Source organism: Podarcis cretensis, assembly GCF_951804945.1.
Source record: "Podarcis cretensis genome assembly, chromosome: 9".
Lineage (NCBI taxonomy): Eukaryota > Metazoa > Chordata > Lepidosauria > Squamata > Lacertidae > Podarcis > Podarcis cretensis.
Genome location: NC_137178.1, coordinates 21,808,567 through 21,829,833, shown reverse-complemented (window position 1 = coordinate 21,829,833; position 21,267 = coordinate 21,808,567). Strand labels below are relative to the sequence as shown.

At 45.5% G+C, this 21,267-nt stretch overlaps 2 protein-coding genes across 8 annotated transcripts; one reads left to right on the top strand and one right to left on the bottom strand.

The window, feature by feature from the left end:
• Positions 1-610: 610 nt before the first annotated feature.
• LOC307223921 (uncharacterized protein) lies at positions 611-17,708 on the bottom strand. Of its 7 annotated transcripts, none has more exons than XM_079990341.1 (7): positions 17,329-17,708; positions 15,749-16,202; positions 9,766-10,045; positions 5,890-6,031; positions 5,263-5,308; positions 3,220-3,306; positions 611-1,219 (listed from the first exon to the last, which is right to left on the bottom strand). In XM_079990341.1, exons 3-7 carry the CDS (start codon positions 9,958-9,960, stop codon positions 1,126-1,128), a joined length of 564 nt encoding a protein of 187 aa, XP_079846467.1. In that variant the 5' UTR covers positions 9,961-10,045; positions 15,749-16,202; positions 17,329-17,708; the 3' UTR covers positions 611-1,125. The 7 variants fall into 7 exon arrangements, with proteins under 7 accessions (XP_079846467.1, XP_079846464.1, XP_079846465.1 ...); XM_079990338.1 differs by lacking the exon at positions 17,329-17,708 and adding an exon at positions 16,584-16,873; XM_079990339.1 differs by lacking the exon at positions 17,329-17,708 and adding an exon at positions 16,722-16,873.
• Positions 17,004-20,307, top strand: H2AZ1 (H2A.Z variant histone 1). Its single transcript, XM_079990350.1, has 5 exons — positions 17,004-17,165; positions 17,715-17,792; positions 18,301-18,414; positions 19,503-19,632; positions 19,764-20,307. The coding sequence occupies exons 1-5, from the start codon at positions 17,163-17,165 to the stop codon at positions 19,823-19,825; spliced, it is 387 nt and encodes a 128-aa protein (XP_079846476.1). The 5' UTR covers positions 17,004-17,162; the 3' UTR covers positions 19,826-20,307.
• The last annotated feature ends 960 nt before the right edge of the window (positions 20,308-21,267 follow it).

The following is a 21,267-nucleotide window of genomic DNA, read 5'->3' as shown; positions in this document are numbered from 1 at the left end:
TCTTGCCGCAGTCACTGCATATTGAAAAAGTTTATAATCACTTCTATTAATTTCTCTTCCTGTAATTCCTAACAAGAAAGCTTCTGGTTTCTTCACAAACGTGTATTTAAACATCCTTTTCAACTCATTATATATCATTTCCCAGAAGCCTTTTACTTTCTTACACTCCCACCACATATGGTAGAATGTCCCTTCCCTCTCTTTACACTTCCAACATTTGTTACATGTCTTATACATTTTTGCTAATTTTACGGGAGTGATATACCATCTGTATACCATTTTCATAATATTTTCCTCCAAGAGCCAGACTTTCATCACTCAATACTCTGGTTTCACCTCAAATCGTATAAATCTTTCGCCTTTTACCAAGAGCCAGACTTTCATCACTCTTATAGTTTTGATTAAAAACCGCTGTAAAATGGCAACTCTTCAAAACTGGACTCTGTCATGTGCCTTGTGATCCTGTTCCTATTCCCAGGTGCTCTTGTAAACCCCAAATTTGACTGTAGCAACAACCTTCCAGATCATGCTTGTAAAATGCCCCATGTTGCATCATAAATATTTTTTACCGAGCAGTCGTGACAAATATATGAGAGAGCACAGACTGAAATTTCTCATGAAACAAGACTTTATTACCCACAAATATCATATATATCTAGGCCTAGGAACTGTGCCTTCTGCTCAATATAATTATTCCCCTGGTAGCTTGAAAATGAGGGTATCATGAATGTGGAGGCAGCTTCTGTTCAATGTAATTAGTTCCCCCAGCTACTTGCATTGTGAAATGTGCAGCTGTTAAGCCATAGTGAATGCTAAATGAAGGTAATTTCCATTATAGATTGCATGGTAAAGATGCGCCATGTTCGCTTCTGTCACAGCCGACTATTACAATGCATAAATAAATTCTACTGCTCCAGTGATGGCCTTAAATCCTAAACCACGCTGTCTGGTACACCGTGTTGTCATGAATGGGGTATTTCTTCCTGCATCATACGGTAAATCATGCCAATTAACTCCACATATAAGGAAGCAGCAGTGTTTCCAAAACCAAGCATCAGAAATACAAGCAGAACCAAAACACACAAAATATACTCAGAAACCATGTTGTTCAATAGCCCTGGTCTCTCAGGGTAGATGCCTGTTTCGGATGTTATCCAGGAGATTTTGGGCCTCTTGGAGTCCATGACCAGCAGCTACATTCAGAAGCTTTTCTACATCCCTGGAAGATATGCAATCATTATCAGATAAACAGGCAGACAGAGAGGAGAAATGAGAACAGTGTGGGAATGGGCAGTTTTGTGCTTGCGTCGCTTCTTCATTATCTGTACGTTTGCAGTGATGCCCACTGGTGTGTCCAATGCATTGCCAAAAAAATAAAGACTGGTGCAGATTTGCATAACATTTGCACATGCTATTGCATACAATGCAAATTACTGTATTTTTCGCCCTGTAGGACGCACCAGCCCATAGGACGCACCTAGTTTTTTGGGGGGGAAATAAAGGGGGGAATTATTCCCCCCCAGCAGCGAATATCTGCCCAAAGCACGGGGCGCTCTGCTTCAGCGCGCCCCTCGCTCCGTGCAGCAGGCTGCTATCCACAGCCTAGGGAGCCCTGCGGGAACTCCAAAAGGGCTCCCTAGACTGCGGATGTCTGTCCGAAGCGCAGGGCGCTCTGCTTCGGCGTGCCCCACGCTCTGTGCAGCAGGCTGCTATCCGCAGCCTAGGGAGCCCTGCAGGAACTCCCGCAGGACTCCCTAGGCTGCGGATGTCTGTCTGAAGCGCAGGGCGCTCTGCTTTGGCGCGCCCTGTGCTCCAGGCAAGCAGGCTGCTATCCGCAGCCGAGGGAGCCCTGCGGGAACTCCCGCGGGCTCCCCAGGCTTGCTGATAGCTTCCTGAAGCCTGGAGAGCGAGAGGGGTCAGTGCGCACCGACCACTCCCGCTCTCCACGCTTCAGCGAAAGCCTGCATTCACCCCATAGGACGCACACAGATTTCCCCTTCATTTTTGGAGGGGAAAAAGTGCGTCCTATAGGGCAAAAAATATGGTAAGAAATAACTAACAGAATATAAGCAAAAATAATAATACACCTCACCAGAGTGAGGAGCAAGACTGTGACCAAGTAACAGCAGGTGCATGCCTGCTTAGTCTGCTGTGGGGAGCTACTTGTTGATGGGCAATTTGAAGCCCCCTCCTGGGACTCAGCTTGACTGGTAAAGAAAAAGCATTGTATATGCAATATAACACTGAGACACCAGATGCTACTGTGGAGTCCTGTCTTTCCCTACTGGGTTTCCCTGTTAGGGTTGCCATATTTTGAAGAGCAAAAAAGAGGACACCTTTGCTGACTTCTGCTTTTAATTATGGATCTCTGTGATCCATAAAAAGAGGACGTGTCCTGGAAAAAGAGGACATAGGGCAACCCTACCTTAAATTTAAAAAAGGTAAAGGTACCCCTGCCCGTACGGGCCAGTCTTGCCAGACTCTAGGGTTGTGCGCTCATCTCACTCTATAGGCCGGGAGTCAGCGCTGTCCGCAGACACTTCCGGGTCACGTGGCCAGCGTGACAAGCTGCATCTGGCGAGCCAGCACAGCACACGGAACGCCGTTTACCTTCCCGCTGGTAAGCGGTCCCTATTTATCTACTTGCACCCGGAGGTGCTTTCGAACTGCTAGGTTGGCAGGCGCTGGGACCGAGCAGCGGGAGCGCACCCCGCCATGGGGATTCGAACCGCCGACCATGCGATCGGCAAGTCCTAGGCACTGAGGTTTTACCCACAGCGCCACCCGCGTCCCTCACCTTAAATTTACAAAGTGTTTAATTGAAACACTTCTTTGATGTGTCTAGATCCAGCCCTGCTCTCCCTTCTTGTGTTTCTTTTTCTTTAAGTCACACTTGGACTGAACAGCACTTCAAAGAGAGACAAGGAACCTTGTTCAGCTCAAGGGCTGCCTTCCCATCTGGCTAGTTTTCTGGGGGACATATGCTGACAGTGGACCGGGCCTGAGGCAAAAGTGGATGAATTGTAATCTTTGTGCTATAGGCTATGCATACTCACGCCCCCATTCTGTCCTGTATCCAGACAGAGAAGAAGCGCAATCAGAATTCAAGGAAACTTTCTAGTCAGGGAAAGACAAGGAGGGTTGGTCAAGAACATGCTCATGGAGAAGGGAGAACTTTGATTGACTATTGCCCTAGGAGCAGAAAGAAATGAAACATACCCTTCTTCAAGGATAGTTGTCATGTTCTTCAGTTTCCCCACGGCCAGGTTGAAAGAGGAGTGTGGGTGGCCTTGCTCTGCTGCTTGTCTGAAAGAGAGAAGACGAAGAAAAGAGGCTCCAAATTGGGGTCAACATGGCGACCTGGTCAGACACACTTGCAGAATGTGGCACCTTCCAACATTTCGCTGATGAAATGGGGGCATGCTTGAAACACTTTTACTGCCACAACAGAGACACCAACATGTGAGGGAGATTGGGGGAGAATTCTGGGAACTGTAGTTTACCCCTCTCAGAACTACAATCCCCACACCCTTAACCAACTATAGGACCTCGAATTCTTGTGGGTAGAGTGGGGGCTTTAAACATATGTGTGTTACACATCCATACCTAGCTAGGCCCAAAGATCCCACCCCAGAATATGAGGTGAATTAAGTGCAGGCAGTATAAGTCCAAAGAAACCTTATGGTGACCATCTGTCCTATTTTACAGAGACTAGACCTCCATTTTGAAGGCCTGATAGAGAACAGCCCTTTATTTAACATCAACCTCAATTTGAGGACTGTCCAGTCCAAGTCTGGTTTACAGTTAAGGAACCATAAAAGAGGACAGTAAAACCCTTGAAGTTGCCCATCCATAGTCAGGAGTGCCTAGTCAACAGACTGAGCAGGCACACAGGTCACCTAGTGTCTTCTGTACTGTAAGGAAATGTATTGTATTTTTATTTAAATCATGGCAATTATTTCTAAATTTGCGTCTATACTTATAAATTACCATGTGCAAACTGACATCCTCCTTTGTCCTCTTCTTTTTGGCTATACAAATCTGTTTTGGCAATGCATAACTGGCCACCCTAAAAAAAAACCTGTCCCATCTGGACTTCCTGCTGGCGTGGGACCTTCAAACTGCTCTCCAGATGGCTATAAACTCAATTACTACAGCTAGAATAAATTATTCTCATCGATTACTTCTTCATATCAAGGTGCTTAATGGAGAAACATTTAGGAAGCATATTGAAGAGATAGGTTGAGCATGCCCAGCTGCGGGATTTAGCAGAGGAAGGGCGATCAAGGACAAAGGGATTTAGCTACTATCCATGGCTACTAGACACGTTGGCTATGTTCTACCTCCCATATGCCTTTGAATCCCAGATTCTGGGAGCCACAGGTGAGGAAAGTGCTGTTGCACTCAGGTTCAGCTTGCAGGCTTTCCAAGGCCATCTGGTTGGCCACTGTTAGAACAGAGTGTGAGGCAAAATGGGCCTTTGGTCTGATCCAGCTGAGCTCTTCTTATGTTTTTAAATTCAGCAGGTGTTAGTGGTACCATCAAGGCAGGGCTTTGGGGCAGATGTCCAGGATTGAGCAGGAGGACCTCCAAATGCAGGAATGGCTTGACACATCAAAATGTATGTGAGGGAAACCCTCTTAAGACTATTCCATAGAATCATAGGATTGTAGAGTTGGAAGGGGCCACAAGGGCCATCTAGTTCAACCCATTGCAATGCAGGAATCCTTTGTTCAAGGTGGGGCTTGAACCCATGACCCTGAGGTTAAGGATCTCATGCTCTACCAACTGAGCTATCCCATGGATGGCAATCCCAGACCCAGAGGCTAAAATTACCTAATTGCAATATCGGCAGGTGCAGCCATTTAATTCTTACTTCTTCTTCACGAGACGCACTTGCCCACGTTACAGTATCTACAAAGAACTGTTAAATGCTCAGGAGCCCTTTGCTTTTGGCCATCCCAATGGAGATGGCTGTTTGTTGTTGGAATTGAGCCCTCAGATCCCTCACTATGCCTTTTCATAAACAGGGGAGTTTTAGAAATCAGAATACCAAGAAATGGTTACTTTGCCGTTCCTCCCATTGGCCCTGGAGCTCTGGACAGCTCTGGATTTATTTATTTTTTTACAAATAGCCATAGCAGGCACTGTGAACTTTGTTGGAAGTTTGACTTCATCCCCAAAAGGTTCACTCCTCCATTGTCTCCTCAGACAGACAGATGCCAACAACAACAATAGAACGAATCATTACCCGCTTCTCACCTGAACCACTGCATGGCTTTCTCTTCATTCTTTTCCACACCAGCTCCTAGCAATGAGGCAAAGTCACAATCAATATGGTTGCTAACTGTTCTTTACTGGTCCTTGCTCCTGCATTGTTAAGGGCAGCTTGGTTTACAGACCTTAGCAGACGGTGGTGATACTGAACATCTCCATGCTTTGAAAAACTTGGCTTGGCTCATTTCCGCAAGTTGCCATTAAAGCAACAAGCCAGACCATCAGTTGACAACCTCACAATACAGGCCTTTTAGGTGAAAAGCCTACCCCTATTATCCAAAATATTGAGGGCAGCTATCACAGCAGCTGAAAATACAGAGGGGGAACCAGGATGCACTTGTGATCCAGCTGTGCAGCAGCTGCCACAAGCCCACACATTCAGCCTAATACATGAAAGGGTCCATGTACACACAGCCCAGATTATTTTATCTAATGTTTTCCAACGTTCTTGCTCTCTATTTGGTGCAAAAAAAAAAGAAGTTCAAGTTCAATCATGGGTAGCCTAGATCTGTGTGAACAGGGCAGGATCCTGCACTAATGTCCTTTTCACAAATTCAAAGGTTGCTAATTGGGCACAGAAGTCATCTGATGGCAACCAAAGTTAAATATTACCTTTTAGGTATCTCTGTCCCACAATGTGCTGGGCACTGGGGTACCCTAGATGAGCGTACATGTGAGCTACATGAAAATGGAAGTTCTCGTAACACAGCATGATGTAAAGCAGAAGAAAGATGGAACCAATGATAGCCACCAGCTGTAAAGAAAGAAGAAAGGACTGAGAGGTTTGCTAGCAGTCTTTTTAGACCAAAGACCACTAATCCCCAGGCTTGTTACTGTAGAAGTGTTTCTCCTCCTCCTCCCCCTGTCTCACAGTCATTCTCCTTTCACTCTTTCTTCTATCCTGGGTGTGTACACACACCATATATTTTAACCCCCCAACTCCCCCCCCCCAAAAAAATCCTGGAAACTGTAGCTTGCAATAGGTGCTAAAAATTATAGGTTTGTGAGGTGCAAGCTACAATTCCCAGCATTCCTTGGAGGAAGCAACGTGCTTTAAATGTACGGGGGGGGGGAGCCTGTTTCCTCCCCTCTTCATTTCTTCTTTAAAAGCATTCTGTTACATGCCACCCCAATCTCTGAGTGTTGCGAGATTCTAGGGGTCCAGGGTTTATGTTTCCTTTGGGAATGAGGCACAGCGGAGATGGTGATGTCTTTATGATATACGGTTTATTTACACTTATATACAACCTGAGCCTATGATGGACAGGCTCCCAGCCTTACCCTCTAAGAGGGTTCTGCTTCTTCTGTTGCTGCAGCCTCAGAAACAAACAGAAATCAAACATGCTCCAAAATGTGGCTCTAGCCTTCTCACCAGCTTTCCAACTTTAACAAACTGAAATGATTTTCCTCCAGTTCACATCAAGCAAAAGCTGCTAACCTGAAGCTCCACTGCTGGCCTTTGTTTTTCTAGCTAACCCTGAGCTCAACCCCTATCCCTCCACATCCAGCAGAGAGTGTTTGCCTTCTTGATGGCTTTCCTGATGGGTCATCACCCTGTCTTTGTTTGCTTAATGACTTGGCCATTATCAGGCTGGACATGGGAAGCTAAGTGTGGCTATTAAGAGTGTGCTTTCCAGTTTAACTCTCCAGGCATTTATTACATTCTAACACTTACTAAATCTAGAAATTATGAGTGCCTGACACTCACAAACTCTGACACCCGAAACTACGAACAAAACAGTCCACAAACGGGATAACAGGCACTCTCAATGAGCAGTTATTACCCACCTAATTCCATCTGGAAGGGCACTCAGAAAAGGGCCTTTGTAACAGATGGTTAAATTTTGGACAGCTCCATGCAGGAGAAGGTAGTCCTTTAATAACTCCCTTAGTCCCCAGCCATTTAGGGCTTTGAAGGTTAAGACCAACATTTTGATTTGAGCCTGGAAACAAAATAGTATGATTCACTGTACTGTATATGAATTTGGATCTCCATGGTATTCTAAAGACCTTCTGCGGGAGAGCTCAGTCGGGAGAGCATGAGACTCTTAATCTCAGGGTTGTGCAAAACAATTCTTGTATTGCAGTGGGTTGGACTAGATCAGTGTTTCCCAACCTTGGGCCTCCAGCTGTTTTTGAACTACAACTCCCATCATCCCTAGCTAGCAAGACCAGTGGTCAGGGATGATGGGAATTGTAGTTCAAAAACAGCTGGAGGCCCAAGGTTGGGAAACACTGGACTAGATGACCCTTCATGGTCCCTTCCAACCATACAATTCTATGATTCTGCAATGGCTGGCTGCTTCTTTGGATGCCAATGGGATTGTGATCTTCATCCAGAGCCGCTGCTTGTTGCATCCAATAAGAGATCATTTAGGACAATGGAATTCATTTTAAGAAAGCAATTTAGGAGATACTGCCATGGCTAGAACACTAGTTATTGTGGACTTTTTAGTTCTTAATAAATGGTTTTAGTTCTTAATAAATGGTTTTCTAATATGCCTGGATGGATGGACGTCTCTTTAGTTGGGTTATTGCAATTCCCCACTTCTATGTGATGAATGAGGAGCACAGACTTCTTTTGTCTAGGTCACTGATTGGCCAGCTTATCAGCATATTTGCAGGCCGTGGCTGACAATTTATGCAAAGCAAACAGTATCAAACCTATGAAATCTCTGCCTTTCACAATGGACTCAAATTGCTGTTAGACAGCTCCTTCTTCGATAAAGCCCATCTAAGTCCTTTAAGCATGACAAATGTGCTTTTATCATAGGGCACACAGATGTTTTCAATGACAAGCTGTTACAAAGGGTAATGGATCACCCTGTCCGAAGCAAAAGGTGGGTACCACTTTGAATGAGGCTTTAGAAAATAGGACCCTTGCAGCCTTTATATGCAATGATTGTTTCTCCTCTACCTGTTGATTTCCTGCCTAAAAGTGCTTGATGCCTTTAAATGTGTTCATTCTGGATGTAGCTTAATGAGAGCTATTTTTCTTTTTGTTATCTTTGTTGTCAGGAGGCAGGTTCTATTTGCAGCATTTGAAAAATAAATAAGAAGCAGGAAACAGGAAAACAGAGATATGTATCAGCAATGAGAAAGTTGAGGGGGGACATGGGAATCTGCCTTAAACCAACTCAGACTATTGGCCCATTTAATCCAACATTTGTCTACTGTTATGGGTTAGTGGTGAAATATTCTGTGGAATTAGCCTTGCACTGGTCTCATGGGCGTAGCATTTCCTGAAGCCTGGAGCAAGATGGCAGAAAACCATTCCGTTGAAGAAGCTCAGTTGCAGAGGGTAGGCTTTGCAAGGTTCAATTCCCGGCATGTGCAGGTAAGGGCTGGGAAAACCTCCTGGCTGAGATTCTGGAAAGCCTCTGCCATTTAGTGTAGCCAACATGGTGCCCCTCCAAATATGGACTACAACTCCCATCATCCCTGACCATTGGCCATACTGGGTGGGGTTGACGGCAGTTGTAGACCAAAACATCTGGGTGACATCAAATTGTCTAGGCAGTTTAAATGGACAGGCAGTACATTCGTTCCGGAGATCCGTTCTTAACCTGATACTGTTCTTAACCTGAAGCACCACTTTAGCTAATGGGGCCTCCTGCTGCTGCCGCCGGAGCACGATTTCTGTTCTCATCCTGAAGCAAAGTTGTTAACCCGAGGTACTATTTCTGGGTTAGCGGAGTCTGTAACCTGAAGCGTCTGTAACCTGAAGCGTATGTAACCCGAGGTACCACTGTATTTCTATGAACAAGAAGGGTTGGACTCTGGAGTTTCTCAGCTACACAGTGGCTGGCGTCATCACCACACCTTTACTGCTGTTTTTGGTTGCATTATTACTACTGATACGTTCACTGTGCTGGGCACTTACAGCGGAACAATAAGAAGACAGATCCCTGCCTCGTGTTGCTTTACTGTCTAAAATTCATAGTGTAATAGCAGCGTACCGGCAGGGATACAGCATGTCTGTTGCTCTCATCCAATGTACTAACACTAAATTCATTCACCGTGTGAATCCTTATGCAGCCGAAATGGCAACATTCCTACATCAGGGAAAGGAGGAAGCAGGATCGGGGGAACCCAGAGATTTGCAGAAGTTCAAAAAAATATTCACAAATATAAACCCTTTAAAGGGAGGGAAGAAAAACCAAAAGCAGTCCAGTGAAGACTGAGTGTACCCATTTGGCATGGAATGTTGACTGCTGGGGTGGACAGGGGAGAGAAAACGGGGTCGGGGGAGGTGGAATGGAATGGAGTGTCCTGGAACAGGGCATAGCTGGCTGGCATGGGGGGGGGAGAATCTTGAACAGGAGCAGTCCATGCTGCAACAATTTGTTGCAGCTCCCACTTCTGCATCCTTTGATACTGCCCCTGCCACCTGCGACAAATAATAATCATGGCTATCCTTTCTGCCTTTGAGCAGAGATGACCCGGAAAGTGAACCACAGCCCCAAGTCCCCATCCCTGGTCACTCACCTCCCATCTGCTCCACTCGGAAAGAGAGGTTTTCTTAATCCTCTGATGAAGAGGAGCCTCCCAGATCTCCTCAGGACCTGCCTGTCTCCTTCTTGTCGCTTTCCTCTGCATTGTAGCCGCTTTCATGCCCCTGCTTCCTCTCGCATGCTTCTTGCTAGCCAGTTTTTTACTCCAGCGAAGAACAGCCTGCTTCATTCCCCTCCTCTAGATCCCATTCACAGTTTGCGCTCTAGCCCATATCTTCCCGTCAGCAGGCAGGTGCTCAGTATGGCTTCTACCTCTGATTTATGGGCAGCAAGAAAAAGAAAAATATGCACTGTTTGTGGAAGCAAAAAAAAAGGGGGGGGACAGTTTTCCTTTTGTATGGGTTCATTGCTTTTTCTTCCCCAGCAAGGCTTCTGTGCTTTGGCTGCATGGTAGACAGAAATTCAACAGATGCAGCTTTCAGCAATATATAGTGATGTAGGGGATAAGCCAGCAATCCCACCTGAACAGAAAGAGGGGAATGGTGACTTTTCCTTTAGGGAGGTTCTCAACAGCTCATATTTTAAAAACAAAAAAGTTCATGTTAAGCTTCTCGGCCATTATGCGACGCCATCAGCTGTGAGCATTTTTTTAAAAAGCATTTTTGACCCCTATGTTTTCAGCTCATTTCTCAACATATAAGTTTCATATATAATTATGAGTTTCTTGTTAGCAATGGAGATCTTGCTGCTAAGAAAACTGGAGCAAAGAACTATGTTCCCAATAATTTTATTACATGTAAAAAGAAACTGTTTTTGCTGGGATAGCTCGGTCGGTAGAGCGTGAGACTCTTAATGTTAGGGTTGTGGGCTTGAGCTCCACATTGGGCAAAAAATCCCTGCATTGCAGGGGGTTGGGCTAGATGTCCCTCGTGGTCCCTTCCAAATCTACAATTCTATGGTCCTATGATCCTTCAGAGGAAAAGAGGGGAACATAAAAAGCTGCTCTAAGCAGAGTCGGACCAATTGCCCATCGAATGTCAATAAACCAAACAGAATCAGTTGGCTCCATCTGCCATCAGCTCCGGTGTCTTTTTTAATCTTGTGTTTTTATGTTGTGAACCTCCCTGAGATCTACGGATGAAGGGTGGTATACAAATTTAATTAAGAATTGATGCTTTTGAATTATGGTGCTGGAGGAGACTCTTGAGAGTCCCATGGACTGCAAGAAGATCAAACCTCTCCATTCTGAAGGAAATCAGCCCTGAGTGCTCACTGGAAGGACAGATTGTGAAGCTGAGGCTCCAATACTTTGGCCACCTCATGAGAAGAGAAGACTCCCTGGAGAAGACCCTGATGTTGGGAAAGATGGAGGGCACAAGGAGAAGGGGGCGACAGAGGACGAGATGGTTGGATAGTGTTTTCGAGGTTACCAGCATGAGTCTGACCAAGCTGCGGGGGGCAGTGGAGGACAGGAGTGCCTGGCGTTCTCTGGTCCATGGGGTCACGAAGAGTCGGACACGACTAAACGACTAAACAACAACAACAACAAAATAATATACAAATGTACTTGTTTGCAGTTCTTATCTACCAATTTGTGCACTCATTCTGTTTATCATCATCATCATCATCATTCAATATGCTGCAGCTCAATTGCTGACAGAAGTAATACCAGTCAGCAAATTACACCCACTCTAACGCATCACTCTGCACTGGGCTGGCCCACTGGAAATTGATGGGTGGGTTGTAGCCTATATTTTGTCCTCTGCTGATTGAGTGGCCATGTTAGAAGCAGTGATAAAGAGCCATCCTTATACCATGCTGCCATCGTGTGGTCATATTAGCTTTTTAATGCTACAATTTCCAGAGGGTTTTTAAAGAAAATGGAATCCATTTTAGCTAGCCTTCCCAGAGACAATCAGCTAACTAAAACAGCACACTTGGGAAATTCTACACCCTGCTCCCGATAAGGAGCTCCATGTGTGGCAGAGTGGACATGCATCTCACGTCCTAAAGGGCAGTTTTCTGTTTTGAAGGGCTGTCAGAGGACAGTCCTCTATTTCAAGGCATCCTGCCTGGTCCAAAGACAAAGAGCCATAAGAAATAAGAACAGAGGCTTTTCAATTGCCCATCATATAACCTCCAAGTGTCCCTTTTTTTCCAGGGACAGTCCCAGAATTACAAAAGCCACCCCGGTTTCAGATTTGATCCTGGAATGTCACCGGTGCCGCCACCGGCACTTGTCCTCAGTAACTATGGCGGTGACAGTGGCGAATGCAAGGGAACATCTTGTTGCTTCTCCATGGCCTCTCCATGGCTACTGCTGCTGATCTCCTCCCTTGGGCGACTCATAGCAATGGCTGGAGAGCAGGTAAGGAGGAAAGACTGCCACCGGTGTGGCCCAGCCCTGTGTGACACACCAGCTCTGAGGTGCAGGCAGAGGGCAGGGCCATCCTGGGCAGAAAGAAAAGGGGAGCGTAGCAGAGTGCAATGTGTCTTGATTTTTTAAAAAAATGCTTTGTGCATCTGCATCTAATCTTGCCCTTTCTAAATGTAGTTATTGGTGTATACTATTCTTTTGGTAAAGCCACCAAATCTGTTGGTTGCTGCAGCTCAGACTGTATGGCTCTTACAAGCCACTGTTGAGTTCCTAGACCAACAACTCAGGAACTTTCACTGCTGTAAGCAAGTCAAATTTTACTGTCTGTGCAACTTGTTCTAAATGCTAAATGGGTAAACACATGAACCTGATCTTTGGATAGTTTGTAAGGAAACCATTTTTAACTTACCAAATGTGTAGTCTTTTTCTATGTTAGGGGAAGAGGAGGATTCTGGAAGGAACTTTAAAGGGCACATTTTAAAGGTCTAACAGCCTATATTTCCACACTTCACATTGCTGCATATTTTGTCATTTTAAGCCTCTGCTGAGATTCTTTCACTAAAGAGTACTTGCCTCAAACTTTGATCTTGGTGTCCAAGAATTTTTTTTTCCTTGAACCAACAGTAATGAGATCAGGCAACCCAGCCCATCAGTCAAAGTGGTCCACGGGTGGGCGTGGTGGTTGAGGAGCTAACCTGTTAGGCTGTGCTGTTATATGACTCTATATGGATTGCCAGCATTATTTAACTGTTATGTTCACAATTCCAGTTGAACGGAAAGCTTGGTGTGCTGCAAGCCTGGAAAAAAATAGGATTTCTGTGCAGACTTCTATTTTATTCCAAATGCCTCTGTGACTTTCCATATGCCCACCATGCCTCAAACAGAAATCTGAAACCAACCTCCTTTGTCTCTTAACTGCTGTTACCAGTAGGGTGGGCCCACACCTTATACCAACTACTTCCATTGTTCTCACATTAATTGATAAAATTCCGTGTTCATCAAGTTATTTTCCTTGGGGAAAATCACATGCCTAGTAGAGGGAAATAGTGGGTGACTATGAGCAGATAATTAGGTTGGGTCTAGAGTGCAGACCCAATTTAAAGAGCTGTTTCTGGCTGGATGTAAGAAAAGCCAATTTAATTTATCTAGATTTGAGATTAATTTGGTCACCCTCTTTTGACTCCAGCTTTCTCTAAACAACTTGGCTCTCCTTTCAGAAATATGCAGTTTGGCACTGTAAGGTAACTTGATGTAAAGGAAGACAGGGGTCCCAAAGCTTGTTCAGGAAAAGGCAGGACATTGCTGGAATTCATTCTAACCTCAGTGTTCATAAATTACCTTTGTGTTCTAGTAAAAAACAAAAAAAAAGTACTGTCAGGGGCTCAGGAGCAGAAGCACAGGGAAGAGGGGAGATGGAGAGCGAAGGGGAAGAATCTGAGGGCAGCGTAGGGGAAGAGGACAGTGGACCGAGGGATTCCATGAGCCTATCCAGCGAATCGGAAGATTCACAGAAGGGGGCTCCGATGGCCAGGGCAAGGGGGGTCCCGGGAGGGACGCACCAGAAGCTAGGGGCCAGCAGCGACTCCCAAAGCAGCAGCTGGAGATCGGGACCAGTTTCCCCACCAGAGCGTAGCGGGGGGGAAGAGTCCCATGAGTCAGGGCTGACCACGCCCCTATCGCTGAGTGAGGGAACGGAGGGGAAGTCAGATCCAGCTAGCCCCCCCGAAGGGGGAAGCAGTGACAGGAGCAGTGTAACGGTCAGGAGGAAGGTGGCCGGGTGGGCGCGCGCGCCAAGTTCAAATGTACAGGCGCGCGGGACAGCAGGGAGCTCGGATTGGGAGCCAGGTCCTAAGCACGCCGGAGGCAGGGGGAAGAATCCGGGGACTCTTCAGCATCAGAAGAGTCCAGAAAGGGCAACACCCCGGCGGGCAGACGGACCCAGAGGAGAGAACGGAAGAGGTGGAGTAAGGCTAGAGTCTTAAACTGGTGTCTAGGGGGAGGAGACTCAGACGGAGTTTCGGCGGTCTAGGGTTTAAGATGTAGAGCTGCGCGCTACGGCTTTGGAATGGAAACTGAACTTCAATAAAGACTTTTGTATATAACCACGACCTGGCGTTGGTCCTCTGTGAGCTGGGACCTTGGGCAGCTCTGACAAGTACATACAGTAGCTGAGACAAGATGGTTGTGTGTGTTAAAGTGGACTACGTGAAAAAATTGTAGGGCTAGTGTGCAGTTACTAGAAAGCTGCAATACTAAGACCCATTCAGTATGGTAGAATTTGGCTTTGGAGTAAGTGAATGGCCTTGGATTAAGTGAAATGTGTAAACTCAAGATATAGAGAGCTACCCATGTGCAGTGTCCTACTTAAGAAGCTAGGAAAAGCAAAGCTAGACTAGACAAAACATCTAAGTCTGGCATCCTGTTCACACAGTAGTGAACCAAACATTATGTGACTGTTTTGATTATATGTAAGCCACTCTGGGAACTGTTTTGGTTGAAGAGCAGGGTACAAATGCTCTAAATAAATAAATAAAAATAAGCCCGCAAGCAGAGCTGAGCATTACAGTCCTCTCTCCCTACTTGTCTTTCTCAGCAATAGGTATTTAGAGACATACTGCCACCAACACTGAAGGTAATATATATATGGCTAGCATCCACTCATTTTTCCTCCTTCTCCAGAGAAACTGGTGTGTGATTCACAAAGGGTATAGAAAATATGTTTGTTGTCCAACTGTTTTTACTCAAAAGTAGGTGCCACTGTATTCAAAGGGCTTGCACATAAATGAACATAGGAAACCATCAGAGCTGGAAGCATGTCACAATCTTCATTTGTAATTGTGACCTTGAAAGTTGGGTATTAAGAAAGCTTATAGCTCTGAGCTAACACCTTTGTAGGAGGAAGAGAGAAGACAAGGCAGATTCATGAGAAGCTCTCCTTTTCCGTATAAACTGAAAGTTGCTCTAAGTACTCTTGGGGTGGATATTTGGCATAGGCTGTTCATGCAGATGCCAACAGAAATATGCCAACAGTTTCTAATTACTGGACTGTGTCACACAATTGGATTGCACAAAGGCCACCACCCCCATTTTGTGACTCCTTGTTTTAAGTGCTGCAGGTTTGACCCACAGTATTGGAAAGACACTGGAAGAAAACCATGAATGGCTCACTGATTACTGTGCTCACTTCACAAATGCACTCAAGTTTTTCTATCCCCTTCATCCACGCAATTCATAATTTTATAAATTGAAATACTTTACACGAACACCTCCCACTCTGCTCTCTTAGTCTTAATTCCCCTCATTTACTGACGCACACCCACCAAACTCGAAAGTCAGTTGCCCCGTTGTTATCTTTTCATTCAGCAGCCTAACAGCCCACTGGTAGAAGTTGTTCTTTACCCTGCTGGTGCAACTAATCATGCTTCTGTATCTTCTGCCTGAGGGCAGGAGATCAAGAAAGTGCTGGCCAGGGGGTGACTCATCCCTGAGAATTTTCTTCTCTCCTGCTATTTCATCCAGCGGATTCACAGGACATCTCATAATATCTTGTGCTGTATTCACTACCCTCTGTAGGCACTTCCTATCAGTTGTTGTCAAACCAGCATACCACACCATGATGCAGTATGAAAAGAAATCCCACCTGATTTGACCTAAATGTCATGACAAATTAGATGCAAACTCATTTTAGTGCACTGGGAAAAAAATCAGTTCAGCCTTTACTGGAGAACCCACACGATGGTGTACGCAGGTGAGGAACTCAAGGCCCTCCATGTCTTCCTGGCTGAGTGTCCATGGCTCAGTGATAGAGCATCTGATTTGCATGAAGACCCCATATTCAATTTCTGCCATCCACAGATGGGCCAGGAATACCACCGCTAGCCAATGCCTGCTGGGGATAGCTAACACAGTATCCTCCAGCTATTGTGGATCATCATTCTTGACCATTAGCCATGCTGGCTGGAGCTGATGGGAGCTGCAATCCAGCATCATCTGGAAGGCTCCAGCATGGTTATCTTAGGTGTGGACAGCACTGAGGAAGAGGGAAGCAATGAGCAGACTCAGTATAAGGAAGCTTCCAACGTTTCATCATGATCCTATAAAGAAAAGAGAGGTCAGGTTTGCAGTTCTGGTGGCAACCTATAATGAAGATTTCAACAAACTGTTTGAGCATACAAGTTGCAAAAGGGGCTGATCCCACTATGGAACACCTACTCCCTTAATTTTCTCCATCTAAAAACTGTAGCATTGCACAGAAAATTTCCAGGGAAAGAGAATCTCAGTGTGTGCGTGCGTTTCTGCGGGACATACTTTGCTGCTGCTGTTGGGGGTTCTGTTGGGCCTACTTTGTTGTTATTGTTGATATTATTTAAAAAGTATGTACCAACCTTCATTAAAAGCTCTAACTTTTTTAAAAAAAATGCTAATTATGATTTCTAACCCATCTGTCCATGAAATCCAGCTTTTGTGCCACTTGCCTGAAAAGCTCAAATTGCATTTTTCCCATTTGTTTATTAAATTTCTATACCGCCCTTCGGCTGAGGATCCCTGGGCGCTTTTAAAAACACAAAGGGTGTCGTTAGGCTGAAAGGAAACCTCCTTTGACTGGTTCCCACCCTGTTCCTGTGTGGTGGAGCTAAAGGAAAGAACCCAAGCCCTGGGCAAAGGCGAGACCACTCGCTCCGCGGGGCCTCGGCCTCCTCCTCCCGCCTAACAGCGTTTCAACAGACGAGCCCCTCTCAATGCGGGCGGAGTTCGAATGGGCGGCTCGACACGAGGTGCTCCGAACAAGCGGCCTGGTTCCCGCCCCGCTTTCCCATTGGCTCTCCCGGAGCGCAGAGGCGCCCGCCCCTTCGCCGCGATTGGCCGGCGTCGGGATCCGGGTTCCCGGATGCGAGGACGTTGGAGTCGGGTATAAAGGGATCGTGGAAGGCGGGAGTGGACGCAGTTTTGAATTGGAAGCCGCCGCCGAAGAATTGGGAGGGGAAAGGCGTCCATTGAGCTCCCTTCAACGTCTGTGAAGCGCTTTCCACGAAGAGAAGCAGTGCCCGTTCGAGATGGTGAGTAGAACCGCGGACGAAAGAAAAAAGGGTGGCTGAAGAGAGGGAGGCGGGCTTGTTCGCAGCAGGCACGAGCGCGCGCCTGAGCCTTGAGGGGGGGGGAGTTGTTGCCGCCGCCGCGAGGCGAACGTTGGGGACTCGAGAGCCGCTTAGGCAAACGTACGTCTCTCGCGGTACCAACGGTTCTCCCGCCTGTTGAGGGAGAGCTGTGAGGGGAAAATAGATAAGGAGGAAAAGGGGCGCGGTCACAGACATAGCGGACGGCTATGAGGTCCCTACTGAGGCGCATGCGCCGCGCAGCCGGCTCGTGGCGGCGACTGGCGCATGCGCGTCGAATCGGAGGCTGAAGTAGGCGCGACTGTGGGGGGACGGGACGGGCTGCGAGTGAAATGCGACCATATGTGCGCATGCGCGGGCTGCTACTAGTTTGCTGTGAGATTTCCCCGCCTCCCTATTTCTCTTTCAACAGCCGGGAAAGTAAAGCACGTGGTTCTAGGGGTGGTAGGTACCACCAGTATTGATTCTTCTACACTTAATTTTGTGCACTAGGCTGGCGGCAAAGCTGGGAAAGACTCTGGAAAGACTAAGACCAAAACAGTGTCCCGTTCGCAAAGGGCTGGCTTACAGGTATGTATGTGTAGGAGGTTTAAAGTGGATGATCTCCTGTGTGGGGGTTATGTTTTGACACATTCTGCAATGGAGGGAGCGTCCGTGCTTCACTTCCCTACTGCACACTTAATGGATAGGCTGGCTTCTAGATATTCCCATGAAAATATGGAGATCTGTGTGTTAGCGTCATCTGTTAGACTAATTTTGAGGCTTTTAAGATTGGCTCTCCTGCCAACCTAGCAGTTCAAAAGTACATCAAAATGCAAGTAGATAGGTACTGCTCCGGCGGGAAGGTAAACAGCGTTTCCGTGCGCTGCTCTGGTTCGCCAGAAGCGGCTTAGTCATGCTGGCCACATGACCCAGAAGCTGTACAGCAGCTCCCTCGGCCAATAAAGCGAGATGAGTGCCACAACCCCAAAGTCGGCCACGACTGGACCTAATGGTCAGGGATCCCTTTACCTTTTTAAGATTGGGTATGAAACTACTGGTATTTATTTGGGCCTTGACTACTTTTCTGTGTGTGCAGTTTCCGGTGGGTCGTATTCATCGGCATCTAAAATCAAGGACTACCAGTCATGGACGTGTGGGAGCTACAGCTGCTGTGTATAGTGCTGCTATCTTGGAGTACCTCACAGCTGAGGTAAGAATCTGGAAAGGAGAGAAACCACTCTGCATTGCACATGCACAATAGAATATAGCTTAACTTTTTATCTTGTTATCCCAATAAAATGCCCCATATTGAAAAGTGCAAAGTAGTAAAATCCTGTAAGTTACTAATCCTGACCACTAAGAGCCCACTGAGGCTGTATGCTTTTGGAAAACATGCTGCTATTATTTAATGCATTTTAAATCTGCTTTTTCAACAAAGATTGGGGCAGTCCACAATGTATGAAAAATCCCAAACTATTAAGCTCAAGGAAACATGATTTGTTTGTCTGAAATTTGCTCATCAGGGATTGTTGTGTACTAGCCCATGCATTGCATGTAGAAGGGTTCATTCGCCAGCCAGGATTAGGAAGGCTTCTTAAACACAGACCCATTGGTGTTGTCTACACCAGCCTAGTGTTCTCCAGATACTTTGGATTACAAATATCAACCCCATCCAGCACAGGTGACTGATGGGAGTTGCACTCCAAAACATCTGGAGTACACCAGGTTGGCAAAGAGTGGTGTAGGCAACACTAAGCTAGGTAGACAAGTACCGTAGTTTCCTTTGTATAAGGAAGCTTCCTGTTTTTCTTTATAATTTCCTCTGTTAAGGAACATAGGTAACTGAATAATAATAAATTACTATTTATACCCCGTCCATCTGGCCGGGCTTCCCCAGCCACTCTGGGCGGCTTCCCAAAAAAATTAAAATACTGTAATACATCAAACATTAAAAGCTTCCCTAAACAGGGCTGCCTTCAGATGAAGCCCAACAGTTACTGAATTCGGTAACTGAAGCTCAACAGTTACCATAAGGGCACTTTAACACTCCCCAATACTCTTAACCCTGTGTGATTAGTACTATACTGGACATGTTTGAAACAAGAGGCTTGTTCTCTAGGAGCCATGAAATGTTAAATGTTATTTGGAAAGGGGGGGGGGATGTTTGTAAAGAGATGGGCTAAACTGGAGGAAGCTGTGGCTGACCTGCCCCCAGAACTGCTGTTAGACTGAGAATATAATAAACTATTTTCTCGGGTCCCACTTTTAAGGTGTACTTAACAGTAACATCTGTTTTAGGTTCTTGAATTGGCAGGAAATGCATCCAAAGACTTGAAGGTGAAACGAATCACTCCCCGTCACTTGCAGCTTGCAATAAGAGGTGATGAAGAACTGGATTCCCTAATCAAAGCAACAATTGCTGGTGGAGGTAAGTGACAACTTAAGTAACTTAGTCTGCCATCACCACGGTTAGTAATGTGGCTTTGTTTTAGTACGTAATAATCTAATTGTGTTGGTGATTTCATCATTTGAATCCATCTTTTTATTTCCTTCCCACAGGTGTAATTCCACATATCCATAAATCTCTGATTGGAAAGAAAGGACAGCAGAAAACAGTGTAAAGAAGGAACATGGGATTCCTTATTAACTTGGGACTCAAATACTCAGTTGTCCAGTGTTGGTGGATTTCCAGTGGACTGCATCTGTGAAACACTTTTTGCCTTTCTGTAACATTGAAGCTGGAGCCCATCAAGCTTTCTAACAAACCAAAATTCTATATTTGAAGTCTTAACCTTATTTAAGTGTTACATGGCTTCAGAGAAGCTGTTGTCGTGGTTCTTGACTGTTTTAGATATGTTCGATTTTAATGAAATTCTTGGCATTGTTGCTCATTTTTTATGCTTGAAGTTGCTTTACTCAGTTAAAATTTAACTACAAAGGATTGACACAAGCATTTTATGAAATAATTAAAAAAACTACAGGTATTAAAACGCTGTTGTGGCTGTCAATCTCTTGTAGTTAAATAAGAATAACCATTCTGACAAGCAGAAACAGACCTTATTCCATTCTGGTCAATGAGTTCAATAAATGTTACATTATTACATTTTTTATCATTTTACTCGTGTCTTTAAGAAGTGGAATTGCAATTAATTTGAACTGACTAGTTCCTAACACAGACCAATGTCTAAGTGTAACCAAAGGAAAGCTAAGGTAAATGTAGGTGCAAAAATCGGACAGCATTGGTTCAGCAATAGTAATTGCTAATCGTGTACTGGTAGGTATTTGGTAATTTGTATTTATTGGCAGTTGGCCAATTAACACAGGGAAGTGTTCATGTACAGCATATGCTGTAAGGGGGAAACAATGGGTGATTCTATTTTGTCTCATAAAGTAGGAATGGATAATTGGCCTCTAAAAGGGGTGATGATGTAGGCAGAACAGCCTGCCACATTTCAAGCAGATCGTTTCCATATACTATCTCCAGAGAACCAACTACTGTACTAGAAGTATTTTACATTTACGTTTACATTTTTTATTCCAGAGATGGGGCTCTTTAAAGTGAAAAAACTGACCTTTTCTAATTACACGCCTAATTAGAAACCAGCAGTTTCCGTGCAGTGCTTCCTCCTTACTCTTCTGGGTTTCCCAAAGTTGGGTCTCCAGTAGTTTTTGGACTACAGTTCCCATCATCCCTGACCACTGGTCCTGCTAGCTATGGATTATGGAAGTTGTCCAAAAACAGCTGGAGACTCCCTGTGGTCCGTTTTGGACTCCTTGGATTTCTTAGGGTCTTTCTAAGAGATTTGTATTTCTGGGAAGCTTTGCCTCCTGGAGTGGATTGTGCAAGTTTAGCTACATGTGAGTTTTGGGGCCTACTAAAGCACAGAAAATAAAACATTTAAGAGTGCACTTGAGTGACATTTGGCTTAAGGAGCCTGTATGCAGCTGAAAAGCAGGTGCAGGATGATGAATATTAGCGATTTCTTACACTCCACCATGAGGCACCAGGGTGGGTTACAGCAATTTAAAAACAGCAATAAATCCATGTAGATAAAGGTGTGAG

What these genes read in the sequence shown, in the direction of transcription:
- LOC307223921 (XM_079990341.1), bottom strand. Translation starts at nt 9,960, where the DNA reads ATGAAGCAGGCTGTTCTTCGCTGGAGTAAAAAACTGGCTAGCAAGAAG. An exon ending in AAAGCCATGCAGTGGTTCAG is followed by an intron (nt 3,307 to 5,262) that starts GTGAGAAGCGGG and finishes TCTCTCTTTCAG; the next exon opens with ACAAGCAGCAGAGCAAGGCC. An exon ending in ACAACTATCCTTGAAGAAGG is followed by an intron (nt 1,220 to 3,219) that starts GTATGTTTCATT and finishes CATATCTTCCAG; the next exon opens with GGATGTAGAAAAGCTTCTGA.
- H2AZ1 (XM_079990350.1), top strand. An exon ending in CGCAAAGGGCTGGCTTACAG is followed by an intron (nt 17,793 to 18,300) that starts GTATGTATGTGT and finishes CTGTGTGTGCAG; the next exon opens with TTTCCGGTGGGTCGTATTCA. An exon ending in TGGAGTACCTCACAGCTGAG is followed by an intron (nt 18,415 to 19,502) that starts GTAAGAATCTGG and finishes CATCTGTTTTAG; the next exon opens with GTTCTTGAATTGGCAGGAAA.